This window comes from Cygnus atratus, chromosome Z (assembly GCF_013377495.2).
Source record: "Cygnus atratus isolate AKBS03 ecotype Queensland, Australia chromosome Z, CAtr_DNAZoo_HiC_assembly, whole genome shotgun sequence".
Taxonomy (NCBI): domain Eukaryota; kingdom Metazoa; phylum Chordata; class Aves; order Anseriformes; family Anatidae; genus Cygnus; species Cygnus atratus.
Window position 1 is genome coordinate 30,159,128 of NC_066396.1, and position 19,129 is coordinate 30,178,256.

General features: G+C 35.7%; 1 protein-coding gene across 5 annotated transcripts in view; it reads left to right on the plus strand.

Annotated features, from left to right (window-relative positions):
* The window catches only part of UHRF2 (ubiquitin like with PHD and ring finger domains 2), an 84,810-nt gene that overhangs the window by 18,927 nt on the left and 46,754 nt on the right, over window positions 1–19,129 (plus strand). For all 5 annotated transcript variants that reach the window (XM_035567679.2, XM_035567680.2, XM_035567682.2 and 2 more), the window contains 2 exons: window positions 2,889–3,151; window positions 16,395–16,613. In XM_035567679.2, coding sequence (XP_035423572.1) covers window positions 2,889–3,151; window positions 16,395–16,613 — 482 coding nt within the window. The remainder of the gene's footprint in view (window positions 1–2,888; window positions 3,152–16,394; window positions 16,614–19,129) is intronic.

A 19,129-nucleotide genomic window follows, 5' to 3' on the forward strand; every position in this document is an offset into this window, starting at 1 on the left:
CATCATATGATGTCATTATATTCCTGTGAATCAGTTCACAGTATTGGTTTGACTGGACTGAAAACATCCCATAAAACATCTCATTGAACAGGTACTATGGAAATTTGCTCTTACTGAATTGCATGCTGCTGCAGTTCAAGTGCAGACAGTTATTTATTTCATTATCAATCTTTGTATTGCGGTGATAATTGTGAAGTAGTTCTTTTAATCCTTTCAGAGAAAAGGAGAAGTAATACAACAATAAACAAGGTTATGATACTTCAAATCAGGAAGAAGGGCAAAGATGAGATCTGTTTATATTCCTACTGTTGTAATTCTCATGGAAAAAAGGATCTGGCTTGATCTGGCCTCTTTAACTTTTTCTGGTGATTTTTTAAAAGTTTAAAAAATGTTTGGGGATAATTAGTATATTTTCTCATTTTACTGATCATAAATCATAAATGTTCTGTTTGTGACAGTTTGTTAATTTTGCAATCCTAAATAAGAAACAGTTGGTGTTTGGTTGGTATTAACATTTGTAGTTATATCACTGAATGCTGTTTTACAAACCAAAATGAAAGATGAACTACATTGATGGTTGTCTTTAGTTGGTAAATCAGTGTAGATACTTGCATTTAAACACAGTTGCAGAATGCAATAAGGCTTTTAGGTTGTTATACCAATGTTAGACTTCTTCCTTACCATAGAGCTCTGATTTTGTTTGCATCTTTACTTACCTTCTCCATGTACCTTTTGCTTTTCATGGGAAATATTCTTTTATACAGGTTGGTTTCAATCTTCTACTCCTCAAGAACTGCTCCAAGTAGTCATATTCCAGCTTATAATCAATAGAAAATAAATCTATCAAAACAATTTTGCATAAAAGCCGACTTGACTGCATTTTTCTTTGAATTCTCAGCTGCAGGCTGGATCTTTTTTTCAGAAACAGAACTGTGTAAAATAGTTGTCTGATGTTCCTCAGTAGTCTTTGATGGTGATTTATTGTCTTTGCGCTTTGCAAGGGTGGGAAGACTGTTTTGTGAGTGTGTATATCAAATTATGGAAGGATGCTTTTGAAAGGAATTATGGGAGACTGCACTGAATTTTATTTTTGTGATCTAATGATGATGGCTTGGCTGATATGGCTTCTCTGGCATTTTCTGAACTTCTTTCAAGTAGTCGCAGCAGATGAGGGACTCTTTAATAGTTTGTTTCTCAAGTCTGCTCTTCAGACAAAAAAGTAAAGAACCTTGTGCTACAACTAATTCAAACTCTTAAGTTTGTGTAGGGACACTTTTTTTCTTCTGGGTTTCTTACAAGTGTTGGAATCCACTGCTTATATTTAAAACAGATTTAAACTGAGGTGGTTCTTTGATTTATTAGGCGACTGAAGTGTTACTCCTGGTAAAAATCTGTACTTCAGATACTGTAGTTTTTAAGAATAAAAAATAAAGTGTTGGAATTTTGTGGGAGAAAAAGGAGAGGATTGAATTTTGAAGACTGTTTTAAGAAGGTGAATGAAAAGAGAAGAGTAAAATTTGAAGCATGATTTATACATTGCTTTCTTGGGTTAAATTTATTAGCTTAAACTGCTGTGAATTGCATGTTTAGATACCTAGAGAATGCTTGACTCTAAATAGTGAAAGTTATTGAATGTGGTGTGTTTTTTTTTCTTTTGATCTTGTCCCTGCCAAAATGTATTATGGTTATTTAGTTAATTGAAGCTAGCCTTTGGAGTTGCTAAGTATGTCCCTGCCACTAGTACTTGACAAAGGCTGTAGTTTAAGCCACATCTATATCGTAATTGTTTTTAATAGATGTTTTCTATGGCATGGCTGTGCAGTACTTGTGTTGTGATAATTTTTCATAGTTGTTATACTGTGGATGAAACGTTCTTTAAATCACTTTTTTCATAGTGTTCTCAGAATTATTAAAGAAACATCCGATTAAGTAGCTGACGACTTGTGAAAATAAAACATGCTCTAGAATAATAAAGTATTTTGGTTGCTTAATGCCACTATTATTCTGAGATATGTTGGGAGATAGTTCTGTTGCTTGCAGCTATAGGATTTTGGTTAACTGTGGTTGCATCCTTGTTCGACATGTTTCCTCCCTCTTTCCTCTCAAGTCCTGAGGGGTAAAAAATGTTGCATGGCAGAATTACAGAAGGTTAATTCATAATTCCAGCTTGGAGGCAGAGGAAAGTTTTAGAACCCCATGGCTGTAAGCTAGTATTTTAATGCTGTAGTACTGCGTATACATGTATACTTGTTTTAGTCAAAAAGAACAATTTGTGAAGCAAGAGCAAAGGACAATGAAAGAGAGAAAGCTAACTTTCAGGCTTAAAAAATCACTTGGGCTCCTTTTCTAAAATTACATACAGGTTATATTCATAGCTAGTAAACATGGTGTTCATTTTGAAAGCTAAGTATTTTTTCACTAGCTAACTAATGCATTTTTTGTGTAATTAAATAGCCTTTCTAATATAACGGGAAATTAATGTGTTGCTGGCCTGATGTTGAAGATTCTGTGTGGTCTTGAATGGAAGTTGCAGTGTCTTTCCTTTGAGATTTTCAAAACCCATCTGCACATGGACCTGTGCAACCTGCCATAGCTGACAATGCCTTGAGCAGAGGGCTGGAATAGATCATTGCTAGAGATCCCTTCCAGCCTGAACAGTTCTGTGATTCTTCCTAATACCAAACTTCAGTGAGACAAGAATAAAATACTGAACATGCAGAGTGTTAATGATGACTGTATGTTACTTGAACTTGTTCAAGGTCAATGAGTTACTGGTGTTAAATTTTTACTGGTAACAGGGTTAAGCAGTTGTATAGTAGTTGTCTTATTTATTCTTAATTAAGATTATAGAAAACAAGCATAAACTCATTATTGAATTTTCCTTTTAGATAAACGAATTGGTGGATGCCCGTGATGTCAGCATTGGAGCCTGGTTTGAAGCTCACATAGAAAATGTTACCCGAGCAACAAAGGGACATAAGAATGGTAAAGCTCAAGGAAAGAGTGGTAATACTTACAAAAGGACTAATGGAAGCTTAAGTCAAGATCATTCTAGAGAGAATGCAAATAATTTGGACAGTACACCGTCTACATCTTATTCAGACTGTATGGACACTGATGAAGAAGCTATTTATCATATCAAGTACGATGAGTAAGTGCTCCTGATACTATTTTGAGGACATCACATATTGTTGTTTGGTTTGTATAAACCAAGAATTTCTTGAAGAAGCTTGGAATCAAAGAGAGCAAGTTCAATATTGCAACCAAGAAAAAAATATTAAAACATTTAAACACTTTTCAGTGGCTATAGTGAATACATGGGAGTAATGGTATTTTTTTCCATGCTTAAGTACTTGTATTAGTTCATTTGTCTTTAAAATTTTAAATCCATCCCTCTTATATGAGAAGAAGAAACTATATATATAAAGGAATTTTCACTCTGGGTTTTTCCAAGTTAAGTACTGTTTTATTTATCTATTCCCTGTGTATATTCAGTTCCTCTCACTGGAACTGGAGAAGTCTCATGAGAGCAAATTTTGGTACACAATTCGGATGAATTTTGTTCTAACTAGAACAGTTATGCACAAAATTGCAGGTCTGCATTGCTGACAAAGGTTTGTTTTAGAAAACTTGTGACTCATGGCATGAAATTGATTCTGAATTGGAATGAGGACACTAAGGGAGGGTTGTGGGTTTTTTGTTTTTTCATAAAAACAAATGTTGGAGCCTTCAACGTGTGGGCAGGAGTAGCCCCTCATACTGCACACTAAATAGAAAGTAATTTCTTTTGGAGAAGTTTTGCACAATTTCATTCACTTGAGATTTTTTTTTAAATTGTTTTAAACAGCATTTGCTGAAGCATTGAGCTAAGCATCTAAATAGATTCTAGGGAATTTTTTAATTTTTGCTACTGAGAGTAGTAGAGCTACTGAGAATAGTAGAAATACTGTAGTTTGTGCAATCCAAGCTTAAGGTAGAGGAAGGCAAGGTGTATTCAGTATTAATTAAATACAGATTTCCAAAATACATTTTCAGAGCAGCAGTGTCAAGTTTAGTTAAAGTGTAACTAAATGTAGTTTTGCTAGGAAAAATAAAAATACAGACTTGAATAGAGAACATTTTGCTGCTGCTGTTATAACTCAGTGTGCTTTTTTGACTTGATTTCAGATATAAAATTGCATCTGCAACTGTGTAAGTTAATGTTAGATAATCACAAAGAGGAAAGCCTTAAACGAATTTTTCTTCAAAATCTTCAATCTTTCAAAAATTTAAATACTTTATCAGGTATCAAATATTACAAGAAGTACATGGAAATAACTTGCTCAACCGATACAATCAAAATCACTTCATCAAAAAACACTTTCTAGGGTAATTATGTGTGCATTGTAGTTAAAGATTGGCTTAAAGATTACCTAATTTTCCAACACTGCAGATACATACAAGTGAGCCCTGAGCAAAAATTTCTTTAGAAACTTTTGTAACTGTTGCAGTGAAATTATGTTCTTCTGTATATGGCCTGTTTTTTTCCCCCATTACTAAAATAGAAATTGTTGCGCAACACACCAGATTTTATCTGGCATATCCATACTACAGGAAAAGAAAATTTACGTTTGTGCTTCAGGATCTAGTTGCTCGCTTTAAGCAGGTGGAGACAGTAATCTTCTTGGTCTTACTATAAGATTATGCATAGCAATTTTATGTTCATTGCCAGCAAAATTTGATAAGGTATAGGAACATAATGTTGCAAGATAGTTAAAGTTAAAGGCACAGGTATGTATTTGTTCAGTCTAACGTCCTGAATGTTTCAGTTGAAGATGCTGGCTGTTGGAACATGCAGAAAAAGTAACTATGGAAAGACTTTCTGGAAAGCAAAACTTGAGCTTTTATCAGTTATTTGGTTTAACATGAATGTTACTGACCTTTGGTTAAAAATACTGAAAGGTCTCACTTCTTTTAGTGGTAATTAACATGAATATTCAAATGGTAGTTATTTGGGCACTCACAGCACTTTATTTGCATCCATTACTGTTTGCCTGTGTCTGTATGCAGCTATCCTGCTGCCAGTATGTTCCTTATGGATAAAAAGGGAGGGCATAGTGTGCTTTACCACACAGTTCGCCTGTGCTCCAGAACTTGTCTCATCTAATTTAACTTCTTGTATTCTTTGAAGCTCATACTTTATTACTTGTTTATTCTTCTGCACAGCTACCTCTTCCTGGATGTTCTGTTTTTTAGGTTCAGGCTGTGCATTTTGCTGCTTAACTTACTTGGCATTTTCTGAGCTTCTTCAAAACACACGACTGCAAATAAAGACATCTTCCCTTTTATCTCCTGAAGAAAATGATTCTCTTAGGTGGGGCAATTTCGACTGTGCCTTGCCCACAATATTTATACTCCTGCAAGAGGTGAAAGCACTTGCATTCATCTGAAACAGAATAAAAATGGCTGGGAAGTGAAAAGCATAAGCCTTGGGTCTGTAAAGCCATAAAAATTACTTGAATACATTGGAGGACTGTATGTCACAGGTGGACATGTGTTGACAGCTTCTTAAATTTTCTCTGACGCTGATGTTTGAGTCTCATTCTCTGCTTGTTTTATCCTTCCAGTTTGGAAGAAAATGTCACCAAAAAGGAAGCTGCAGCTGTGGGACAGGTCAGCTGTAGTGCATTAAATTGGTCTACTGCAGTTTCTTGGCTCTGAAGTGAGACCTTATGGTGATGAACAGCAAATACACTTTACTATGCCACGTGTTGTGGCAGACTTAATCTGACAAGAAAAAAAAACACCTCAAACGTCATCCTTTGGTGTTTTTTTTCTTGGTTGTTTGGAACCTGTAATGCTTATCGCAGTGCTTGTGTAAGAAAGATGCTGGAAGTGTGTGCAACCCTATCAGGACCAGGCTTTCTGTTACTATATGCACAGTTCATGCAGCAAAGTCCTCTAGTGCAGACCTTGCTCACCCTGCTCTCTCTGAAACACACAGATCCCACGTTTTAACATAGATGGAGGCCTGAAACTGTTTTTTCCTTTCTTCCCTTAGTTGTGTCATTAGTATTCACACTGTATTCAGAGGTTTAGGACTGACTCAATGCATTGTTTGACACATCTATCTTAGAACTCTGTAGCTGAGAACTTTATTCAAAAGTGAAGCTTCACCTCAATCATTCTCTCTTAAACTGTACCTGTCAGGAAAGTTCATGCTTAGTCTAAATCACTGTAGTAAATTATAATGAAGCACACTTTCAAGTTCTTGAGAGTGGTGAGAAAAATTTGAAAGAACAAAAATAAATTTTTTTTTACAACCTAAATGCCTAAATATGCCTGGAAATTGTGATGTGTTTACTCTCCCTACCCCTTTCAGTAAGGGTTTAATGCTGCCTTAGCCATCAATTCTACTTAGTCCTGTGCCTGTGCATCAGGAAGTCTACATCTGTATTGGCTGCCAGTATGTTCCATGCTCAATCCTTGAAGGAGTTAGATTTTTAGATCTTAACAGATTTGAGGTTACTTCTGGCTTTGGTCTTCTAGCCAGAGATACTTGGCAGTCCTATCAAGTGAAGAATCCAATCAATCATTAATTCTTTTTCAACAAGGTAACTTTTAGGTCACTCCTGAGAACAGCTTTTCTTAAAGGCTGAAGCAGGACTTGTGCCTTTCTTAAGTGAGAGAGCTGGTCTTAACTGGTACTGCTAGATTTATGTATCACAAGTCCTGTGTAGGACTTTTCAGTTCCAGGTTTGCTAAAACCTTTTAATCTTCTGGCTTAAACAATTTCACAAGAGTATACCTCTTCTTGAGGGACAGGTTTTCATTTGTTCCTTTCTTCTTTCCATTTCCTTCTTAGTAAGAGTGAATGTGAAGGGGAAAACAATAGAAAACTTTTCTGGGAAAATGAATAGAGACTACGATGAAGAGAAGATACCTGTTCTGGATAAGGGCTTGGGGTAACTTTCAAAAGGACAACTACCTTATGGCAAAACAGAGGTTTCCCAGCTGTGAGTGCTACTGATGTATTACATATTCCTTCTTTATTGTGAAAGGTTTAAAAGATATGCAGTGCTTGGTTAAGAGCACTGTTTTTATCAGTGAGGTGAAGACCATTCATCAACACTGAACCTGAATCTGCCTTCTTTTGTTACTAGCTTTCTTGGCATGCAGCTGTGGCAATAGTGCTTTTAACTGATGGTCCATCTTCTGCAGTCAGTTTCTGTATGCAGCATTTTACCTGGAGGGCAGTGTTGTTTACAGGTGTGCCTATTTCTACCAATGTTCTCTTCTTCCCCTTCTGCCTTTTTATTCATTGTTGTTTCTGTTTTATTTTTGTCACTATCACAAACAGCCATTAAATACTTCTAAGGTCAAGGTGTGCTATCAGTTTTTATATGCTATCCTCCATTTCATTCTTCTGCCCCAAGCAACTGTCTTCTAATACAGATGAAGATGTGAACCTGTTTTGAACAGAAGAAATCTGAATCCTTATTTGAAAGGACTCATGAGGAATCCAGCATAAGGTCGGATCCTGAAGATAACAGTCTCCACCATAGCTTGTTTGCTTAAGAAACACTGTGTGAGGAGCAGGACACTCAGTTGCTTAGTGTGGTACAATAAAGACATCTTACTTTGCTGTCATATGAAAGCTTTCCTGTTAAACTTGCCCCACTTCATATTTATTGCTTGTGCAGCACTGGCTAGTCTACTTACTGTCAGAGTTCTCACTCTGCAAGTGTTAGTGTCTTGATGGTTACCTCTTTCATGAAGTAGTGGAAAGAATTGTTGATTGACAAACAGAAGCTCTTTTCCTTCCTTCTCCTGTTTTTCCCATGTAAATTATTTGTAATGAAGGCCTTCCATTTAAGGTGGTGCTCAATGCTATTCATAGCAAGGCTAGAGATGTTTGCAGCCTGACAAATGCCAGTATGCATACCTATACACAGATGATTAAGTATGGATTAAGTGTAGGTAACTTGTTTTCAGTGCAACCATGTTTGGATGATAACCTTCTCAGGTTTTATATCAGTCAGAGGTTTAAATTATACCTTGCACTAATATCTGCATTATGTGTCATTAAGTATGTTGTTTGTGGTTAGTTATTTTAGGGCACTAGGTAGTTTAGCAAAAGGGATGAATTGTTGGCATGTTTAATACTGTGGAATGATGTCCTCAAAGAACTCCTCTGAGTTCTTTGAGAACTGGAGGTAGTCTGAGGCTGCTTTGTTTCTCAGCCCAAGAAACTGCAGTCCAGTTTGCATCTGATCTGTTTGGCATGTATGTTGGATGCTTTTACGATCCAGTAGAACTTCCATGGACGTCTTGTCTTTGGTGCTGTAAAGAGCGTGTCTGAAAAGCATTGTGAAGCAGGATGCGCTAGCAGTGAGTTGCATGCCCAGTCTGGTTAAGGCAACTTAGGTAGCCAGACGGCAGTTACTATTTCTGAGGATTCCTAAAGCTTTTATCAAATTCCTGGATCAATGCAGATAGAATTTATAGTACTTCCAGCTGTAGACTCATGAAAAGTAGATTTTATTTTTCCAGTTCTTAAAGGTTTTGTTTTGTTAAAATAGACATTAGTGAGCAATTTTTTTTTGTTGGTAACAGGAAGATTTTAACACGAACTGAAGTGGATAAGTAAATCAGGGTTATTCTTACCCAACAGTGTCCCTCTCCAAAGAGAAGTTCTTTTGTTCATAGCTTTGTTTATATGATGGATTTTTGAGGGTAAACTTACTCATGTTGGCCAGTCCTTGCTGTCACTTTAGTACACCATCTTTCCACGGTTTTCTCAGACTCTTCTCACTGCACTTTACTACACTTAATGTTTCTTCTGGGTCTAGAGAGCATGCTGCAATTTGAGGGATCCTTATCATTAATGGAGTAGAAAGATGACAGCTGGTGTTAACCTTCAGAGCCTCTCTACAGCAAGAATGAGAGCTTGCATTTGGGTTTCCACATTTTTTTTTAATCTGAGCTTTCTTTTAGGATCTGTAGCTATTTGTATCATTAGCTAAAAGATAAGATTACAGCAACCTCAGGAATGGTCTCAATGGATGCTGGCGGTTTTAAAATCTGTTGCAAGACTAATAAGGCAGAGTTGAAGTTGCAATATACTTTGAATTTTGACATCATTTAAAGAATGCCTCCATTCTTGACATCTGTGCAACATGATGTTGTGACTAGTGGGTATTATGTCTGTTTACAAACCAGGCTGTCCATGGATGTGATCCTACAGTAACAAAACTCAGAAATCCAGTCTATGTAAACTGAATATGGAGATTTGCTGGCTGTGCATGTAGACAGAGGTGCAGGTAGTTAGCGTTACTGAAGAGCAGCTGGCTTCTCTGAGGTAAGTTTTCCAAGTGCAGGTCCATTATTCATCTATTTCGGAGCGTGTATGCTGTTGGGGGTTTTGAAGCTGAGTAGAACAAACAGCTGTTTTGAGCAGCCAAAACGATGAACTGTAGTGAATTTTATTGCAGGTAGCCAGACAAAGCAGCCATCGTGAATACAGCTTTGCTAGGGTGACACCCTTGGTTGTGCTCTGGGTATGCTGACACCTGCAGTTTCCTGTAGTGAGCTCAGCTATGTAGTTTGCACTAGTGGTGTGTTCACACATGCTCCTGGAACCAAATATAAAGGCAAAGGAAAGGACTGGGAAGAAGAAAATATATGCAAATCTGTGCCTGTTACAGATGTGCTTGGTAGCTATTTTGTTTACAGAATGAGAAATATATTTCTAAGAAACAAAATTACTAGTCAATACCCCCATTTTATTCTTCAGCATGAAGAATTAGGAACAGCATATTCCTCAGTTTCTAGGAAGACCTCCGTTCTTATGGGTTCTGTCCTTAAGTTGTTGATATTTTTATCTCTAAATAAGCAGCTTCTGTTAATGTGCTATGTACTTCTATTAAATAGTATTACTAATTAGGTCCTGTAGGTTTGAATAATAAATTCAATTGCTTTGTAGAACCACTTAAAAAAATATTCATTACACACTAAGGAGATTACAGCTTGCTTTGAAGGTAAAGGCATATATGGCACACAGGAATGTGTTACTACATACTTGTAAGTAAGCTTTAGTCAGTACTTGTCCCTTGTTAGGCTGTTTGTCTTCCATAAGCTGTGTAAAATGTCATAAAAATGAACTGTGGAAAGTATCAGTAATCTTAGACACTCAGATCATAAATGGAGTCCAGGAAAAGGTTAGTGTGTGTATGGGGTAGCATGTAATAAAAAGGGACTGATCTCAGTGTTCTGGGGCACTGGTTGGACTCCGGTGTTCCTGAATGTAAATTGAGCTAATACAGTTATATCAGTCTGTCAGTAGTAGCTTCCATTTTGAGGTGGAAGGTTTGTAGTTAAATACTACTAAAATGCCTTGACCTGCCAAGTCAATACTCAGATGTTTTAACTCTTGTTTCTGCTTCTGCCTGAGAAGCGTCGTAAGATTGTCTTAACAATTATAAGCTTATTTATTTCTGAAGTGTTTGAGTCATGTTAGGAGCATAGGTATGTCATGGTGGCTGAAATGAATGTAAAAGTACAAACCTGGGTAACAAACTTCTAATTCGGAAGTTTGGGAAATGGTCTAAAATGAAAAAACAGTTAAGAAGGAAAAAAAGGTGGGGGTAGTCCTACTGGAAATATTTTTTGACTGTTTGTTCATTCCCTACATCTCAACCTACCCAAGTAAAATAATAACAGGAATTAATGTTTTCTGTGTTACGAGATCTTTGAAAAGTTAATTGCAAGAGGAGAATGTCTTTCAAGTACAAGGGGAATTAAGCTTTATTTTTTTTATTTTAAGCCTTTTTATTTTGTGTCTGTTTTATTAGTTCAGAACTAATCAGGGTTGCAGACACTAAGTTGTCATGGAAAATGCTGTAAGAAGTAACAGTTCCCAATGAAGGCCAAAGGTGTTAGTGATCATCCTTTTTATAAAGGGAGAAGATGAGATAAAGGCATAAGCCATTTTATTTGAAAGATTGTGATAGGCCAGCACACTAAAAGTTCTGGTTTGCTGCAGTCATTAATCCTTATCAAAACTGTCTTGCCTTTATCAGGCAAGTTTCATTTGTCTTTTATAGTCCAGACTACCCGTAACATCTTCAGAATAATGTCAAAAGCATATGCATAGATAAGTTAAGAAAAACAAGATTTTGTTTTATTATCATGAAGGTCAGGAATTTTAGTCATTCTGTATGCTGTATAAGTAACATACAAGACAGGTTTTAAGCAGTCATAGTTTACAAGAGCCTCAAACTTGAATTCTCAAAATTATGACTTCGGATTTTTTGGAGAGCACAGAATATTTTGAGAAAATGAGAATGTAATATAAGAAGTGATGTGCTTCTTTAAGTACTACCTTCTCAAGGAAAACCACAACCCTTTCTCCTTGAAAGTGTCTCCTTAGCTGAAGAGATCATCAAAAGAACAAGTTTCCATTTATTCTTCAAGAAATGGTTCGAAGTTGAGACTTGCCTAACAGATATATTTTCAGTTTTTTAATGTGAAATGTGCAAATAAAGGTAGTAGGCAGGGATTTAATATAATGGGTTTCTACCCTACAATTTTTTGATAAATTGTTTATTGGAGACAAAGACATCAGTCAAGGATTACAGTACACTGCTATTAGAGGTTGGTCACTGCTTCTTCCTCTTACCTTATTTTCCAGCTATGTATGCCTGATAGTTCAGTTGTGTTGAATTTGGTGACTGTATGGCTGTAGAGTGCTCTTGCTTCCTGATACATTTAAAAAAAAAAAAAAAACACTAGGTGAAGAGTGCTGTAGATCTAACTGATCCATTTGCATAAATTCTCCTGGTGGCTGCTTAGTAAGGGTGGAGCAAGGGAGGGAAGCACTGCTTTGAGCAGGTTTAATGCACATGCCACAAACAGAAATCTGCTTCCTTTTCTGTGAAGGAATGACAGAATGCCTCCATACCTCCCCTTGCACAGTGTATTTCTCCAATGCCCTTTGTTTCATTCTATTCATACTTCAAAAAGAATACTTAATATTTTGTTGAAAGTAAGTTCTTGGTAGACTGAAAAGACTTGTGTATATTCTGATGTAGAGCTAATGTCTCTCAGTAGAGTGTTTTAGGAACAAACAGATACTGACCAAGAAATGCTGGGATTTTTACTACATTGATAGTTCTTTGCTATGGAAACTGTCTACAAAGTTAGGAAATCATAGGTAAATCTTGCTATGCTACTATTAGTGTTTACAGTTAAAATTATTAGAGGGAGAATCAAAATCACAGGGAAATGTGGCTTGACAGTGAACATGAGACTTCTTATGGGCAGTATTCATTGAACTGTTACAATAATACTTCCTGTTAACAATGTCTGCTTTTTAAAATATTAGTTAAGTGTCATGAAAAATACATAAAAACAAGAAAATGTCTATAATTGTTTAAAGGTTGAATTGTGTCAAATCATCATTTCAACTGTACCGAACTTACACTAGTCTAATTAGAACACTGCTGTGAAACTGCTTTGTTTTCTCTGGAGAGTTATCACAGGATTTTATAAGTAATGCAATAAATAAGAAAACACCTTCACTAAACATTCATGTCTAACAGTAGTTCTTTATTACAGTTGGCTGGAAAGGGTCTTTCACCTCATTCTTGAGGCTTGTTACAAGACTGTATTTGTTCATTGTCTCTTGGTTTATCTCCATAAACCTGTGTGTTCCCATTCGTGATATAGTTACATACTACTCTTGCATTTGTAAGAGGTTAAGTTTTAATGTTGTGTGATTTATAAAAATTTGTTAAGCTTCCGGAAAATGAGTGTGGAGTGAGTGGCATTTTTTATTGTTTTTTCCATACTTAGGTAAATTGTGACATTAAATACATCTGAGGTCACAAATTTACTGTGAAAGTATTTTATTTTTACTCAGTGTAATGAGGAGTAGTGTTACTGTGCTTAACATATTTAGTATGACTGCAGATGTGTGTTTTTTGAGCCTAACTCAAAGGCTTGTGACAAATGTTGTTTCAGCTGTTCTGTTTGGGGTATCAGTTATGGACAAACATGAATAGTTAACAAACACGAATGTTTAAATATCTGTTGGCATTTATCAAAATTCATCAGCATTTCAGTGTGTGAAAGCACAGCACCAAAACAGTTTGTGTATGGAACCTGATGCAAAAGAAATGTGAATTTTGACAAGGAAAATCTCGACAGTTTATTAACTTTTCTTCAAAAGGAAAGTTTGTGAGCTTAAGTTTCTGACCAGCCAACAAGAAAAGTTCCTTTACTGAAGACTGCCTTTCTCTTCTTTCTTTGGAGAGCAATAGGTTTCTACCTATAAGAGGAGACTTCAGGAGGTGTGTTAAGCTTAGCAATCTTCTTTTTTTGGGTTCTTTCACCAGATACTTTCAAGAGCAGAGTTGGAGTCACTGTTAACAATGAAAATCTTTGAGGCTCCTCAGGCATATAGTAGGAAGGTTTCTATTCTGAGTTGTTTAGGAGTGAAAAGATGACACAAAGTTGAATATGGCACAAAATAATTATTGATGATTAAAAGTTATTTTTCCAAAGATCTTCCCCAGAAGAAGAGAACTCAAACATTTTTTTTCAGAGAATAGATTTTTCATATCAAAATTCCTGCTCCAAAAAACTTGCAAAATTGTTGCAAGTTACACTTGTTTTGATTATTTTTTGGGTAGTGACCAGAATTTTTAATGTATACTGATTTTTAAACACCACGGATCTCATACATAATTTTTCACCTCATTATTTTTGTGTGTATATACACAATACGTAACTTTTCTTTCTTTAGTTTCTGGATGCTTAAGGCACACTTTCATTTCTGAGCTTAAGTAAACTGATTCATTGTTCACTGTTATATTTCGTGCCTTCTTCAAACTTTAGGAAGGGTTTATTGTAAAATAATTGGAACTAACCAGTATCCCAGTCTTAGTCTTAAGATTTCAGTAGCCTGTTGTACCGTGATGCTCTGCCATTATTCGGGCCCTGCAGTAAAACAGATGTGACCTCATTATAGTTGCTTTTTGCATTGCTTTATATACAGTTACTGCAATAATTATGAACACTATCACTGTAGAATAGTTCTTTTAAGGGAGAACTGCAGGACAAGTACCAGTGTTGGCTGTGTATAGTTCATGCTTTTGAATTGGAAACAAAACTGTTTAAAAAAAAAAAAAAGTTAGTATGAGACTGTTCTCACATGATGGTGGCTCTCATAAGCACCTGCCTCTGTATATTCCTGTCGTGCAGATTTTGATGATTAGGATTTGAAAGTGTTGGGAAGTAAACACTTTCTGGATTTATTCTGGATTTAACTTGATTATGGATAAATTAAGTTTTAATTAGGGATTAATTAATGTAAGTAATAATTAAAGACATATATGATGTCATCTTGGCCCTTGGTTTATCTCAAACCAATGTTAAACTATTGTGGTTCATGTTTCTTTAAACAAAAGAAGCTGGTAAGCCTTCCAACAAATTTAAGCCACACTTCAGATATCTTCACAGTAGAGGGCAAAGAAAGGCCCAGAGATGGAACACCAGGTCTCTTCTGGCCCTCCCATCCTGCACGCCCACAGTGCATGTCCACAGCCTTCTCCCTAGCCCATTTCTGTTTTAGCAGATTGATAGATTTAGTACAGAAATGGACTTGTGTATAATGCATCCAAGTGCATCGGGGGGGTTCATTCAATTGTTGAGGCGGGGACAGCCTTCAGACTGTAGTTTGCCAGAGCCTCATGCTGCTAAGTACATTTAGTTCATGTAGTTAGAACATGTGATTCTCCCAAGACTTTGAAATGGTCTTGTTCATTACAGATAGGCATGCTGGAAACTAACAAGAGCCATACTTATATTAGCAAGGGTAGAATTTTGCCATTATGATTTAACAGTGCTCTTTTATAAAGGCATATAAAACTACAAAGCATGAGTACTCTTGCTAAAATAATCATCATTACATGATGGAAATGTAAGATATATTGTTCTCAGTAATCTTTCTTAAAAAGAAAGGAATGAATACTTTGCATAGCCCTTGTCTGTAAGCACTTGACTTGCTTTCTTTTTCTCTGGGACTTCTACTGTGACCTCATCTAAGGCAAGTTTAATAATGGATGATTCTCTGCTTACAAGCAGTATTAGAAGGGAACTTCACTATTTTAGTTTAGCATCTGAGTCTTAATCTTTTTGTATTTTCTGCTAGCAATGTTTTCATGTCTCTATTGTGCTGTATTTCCAGCACATCTGAAAAGTCTGCAAGCACTACTATAGCTGAAGAATTACCTTATACAGAGGACCTAAGAAGGCTGTGTTGTTAGACCAAAAAGTTAACATCTCAAGTCTTTCTTTTTTGCTTTTTATTTCTTGTTTGTTTTTAAGATAGCAATATTTGACAGCTATCTTAATTCTGCTAAATAAATCTTAACTTGAAAAGGAATTCGAGTTCTTCAGATACTACTCGTTACTGTTTAATTTTGTATGTGTGCTACAATTGCCGCCTTTCTGTGCTGCTGTATGCCATATCTTATAAATCCTAACAATTTTGGGGTGGTAATGTGTAAAATACTATGGTGTTTAAAAAAAAACTGTCTTCAGTGAAAAAACAAATCAACATTTCGTAATTATGTTTTAGTGAAGCATTTTCCTCTACCTTTATTTCTTACACTGTCGCATTCCTCACTGCATCTTCTCAAAATAAGTTGTCAAAAGGACTGATCCTACATTTACCTTTCTAGGTTTTTCTTTCATAATTAAAAGGGAGAAATGTTTTCCACTTGTTAGATCATCTGTCTGAGAGGAAGTCTGAGTTCTTTCTCCTTTACTAGATTTTGTAGTTAGCCATTTTTTTAAACCCGTGGTTCATTGAACATGGATTTGGACTGTATCTACCACATGAATTCAATATGCTGTGTTTGTAAGGTCAAACTATTAAAAAGATTAGTCCTAAATATAATGAATACAGTGGAAATGTAACAAACGCTTGAGAACAGAGTTAAATCAGGAATGTGCAATGCTGAAAAACATTGTTTTAATCGTTACTGCTTTTTTGTTGGTTTAAGGAAGAAGTTGATTTCACTGAGAGCAAATTTGGGCCATGTCTGTGCTAAAATTTGAAATTGATTGCATTCGAAATGTGGAAAAAATCCAACAACCAGTTCTAACATTTTTTATTTTGTAATACAACTTGTGGATGCTGCTGTTTCCATCTGAGATTAGTCAAACAGCTGGACTCTGTTTAGATTAAAATAAAATTTTCAAAAGGATAGTAGGTCTGATTTTTTTATGCTATGTTTTATAAGTCAAAGACATCTTAAAAATTATACTTTTGAAAAGTGTTGTCTATGACTCACAACTTCCTGTTACAAGAGTAATAATCATTACTGTTGTTGGCTTTGCTTTTCAAGGTACCCGGAGAATGGCATAGTAGAAATGGACACCAGTAATCTTCGACCCCGAGCAAGAACCATTCTGAAGTGGAGTGAACTAAAAGTGGGTGATGTGGTGATGGTTAACTACAATGTTGAAACTCCAGAAGAGAGAGGATTTTGGTTTGATGCAGAAATTACCTCTTTGAGAGAAATCTCAAGGACTAACAAAGAGGTTCATGCTAAAATTCTGCTGGGGTAAGAATTGTTTGACCAACTCAAAATCTTTACATTTCATATAAAGTATCTTTCTGTCTGCTAGTCATCACCAGATTAAAATTAATGTGATACTTAAATCCCACAGCTGTCTGAATCATGGAATTCCAGTGTATGTTTTTTAAAATGTGCAAACTTAGCTATGAGTTGTAATTTCTATATTTCATAAGATTGCTGAAGATAACTACAGGATTTCATGTATTACGAGATTCCACCTGATCAGAATGTTTTTATTTGTATTTATATTTTTCAGCTATTTATACATCTATTTATATATTTTGATTCCACTCAAAGCTGAAGTATCTGTTTTCAGTAACTTTAAAATTTGGGAAATTCTAGGTCTCACTGAATGTTAGTTATCTCTGACAATCTAAGTAAGTCTGAACTGGCTAATTGAATCTTTAAAGAATAAAATTTTGGTAGCTTATAACAAGTAAAATGTGGATCTGTGGGGGTGGGAATTACTTGTATTTTCATGTAGCTGAACTTAACAGAGTATCTTTCCTTTGTTTGGTTTTCCTGTTTGATTTTAAAAACCCATGTATGACTCTTGGGTATGGTGTTTTCTCCAGAAACTTTTATGATATAACTTCCAGTATGCTGTATGACTGCTTTCTAAGAGATTAAAAAATGGTCAATCTTTATGAACAGTCTCCTTGAAGAATTCACTATAACCTTCCTCCTCCCACAAGCTTTCCTCATTCCTTTAACATTATCCTTTTATGGCACGAAAGAACTGAAGGCAATTGGATCCAGTCCGCCACCTCCATCCATGCAGAATATGTTTCCATCTTCTAAGGAAGGCTTACATGCAAAAACTGATTTTAAAATGAAACTGGAACTGAAGTGAAACTTTCTTTTGCTTATTAAATGATTGGTTTAATCTTGGCATGCCCCACATTTACTCAGTGAGTAGCATCATTAGTCTGGGAGTATATTTCTTAAAATGAAGTAGACTACTTAGAGTATTTTCCTTATAAGAAGGGAGAAACATCGTATCTGTAGGAAGATATGATGCAGGATGTGGTTAACTGGAAGAAATGTAGACTTATGATCAGGTGCAATTCAGTATTTTGCTTAAAAATAGTCATATATAGTACTAGGGAAATAAGGCATGGTATATGATATGAGTAGGTGAAAATTGTTTTGTGGGTGGTTTTTAGTTTTAAAGTAACAGGAGTTGTGTAATGGATAATCTCAGTATATTACCATTTCCTTGTGCTAATTAGAGCAGGCATATAGAATCATAGAATATCCTGAGTCGGAAGGGACCCATAAGGATCATCAAGTCCAACTCCTGGAACCCCACAGGTCTACCCAAAAATTCAGACCATATGATTAAGAGCACAGTCCAAAGGCTTCTTAAACTCCAACAGGCTTGGTGCTGTGACTACGTCCCTGGAGAGGATGTTTTGACATGTTTTGAGACAAAGTGGGGAAAAAATGTAAAGCAAGAAGAAATTGAATTATTAATCATTAACTTAGCAAGGGAGAAGAGGTTTAAGAGGACAGAATAGAGAGATTAATGTTTTGCAATACATTTAATAGTTGTATGACATTTGGTGAATCACAGAGATGGACTTCATGGCCTTCTATAATCAGAACTATCCAGTTACCAGTTTACTTTAAGTTCAAATGTCTATTGATAGTTATTTAAAACTATTGTCTGTAGGTAGGGATTCTTTCAGAATTTTTCCACTTGAGTAAAGTAAGATTTGTTGGCAAAACAAAGTACCCATTTCGAGTGATGGCTAAATCAAGTGATGGCTAAAATTCTGCTTGTGGTGGTTGGATCTCTACAGGATAGCTTTTTTCTTTTCAGTCTGAATAAACTGATAGTTATGCTTCAAATTTGAAGATGGTAACAGAGCAAGTACTGTGGGTGTTCCCTGTAGTACTGACCTCTCACTGTCCTCCAGATAGAGGTTGGGGGGGAAAGTCACAGTTGATAAATACTGTAGGTGGTGAATTTAAGTCCATTTTCCAAATGGAACCCTATTTCAATGAATTTTCTTCCCAGATAAGAACTTAGGTTTCTTTTACAAGTTGATAGTTTGTATATGCAGTCAGTCAACTAGTTTGCAGAAGGTCTGTAACCTATCATTTCTGTAACATATCAAGGAATAATACTTGGTAAATAATACCCTGTTATGTGTTACCTAAACCATTCCTATCAGTTAACAGTAAATCCTCTCATTTAAAAGTACAAGATAAATCTGCTAGGATTGATAAACTTGGGAGGAGCGTGCTCACTTTACTTTCTCGTTATGTTGGTTTGCAAAATAAAAAGTCAGTCTTACTGTTTCTAATGTTCTTATCCAATGTTGTAATTAGTTGTTCATTAAAATAATTAACTAATGCTAATATAATGATGTACTCTATCATAAATGTTTTATGGATATGTATTAGTGAGTAACTGATTATATGTTAGTGATGAATTATTTGCGCACTACTTAAGAACAACCTTAAGGCAGTAATGGCAGGAAGAGTTCTTAGAG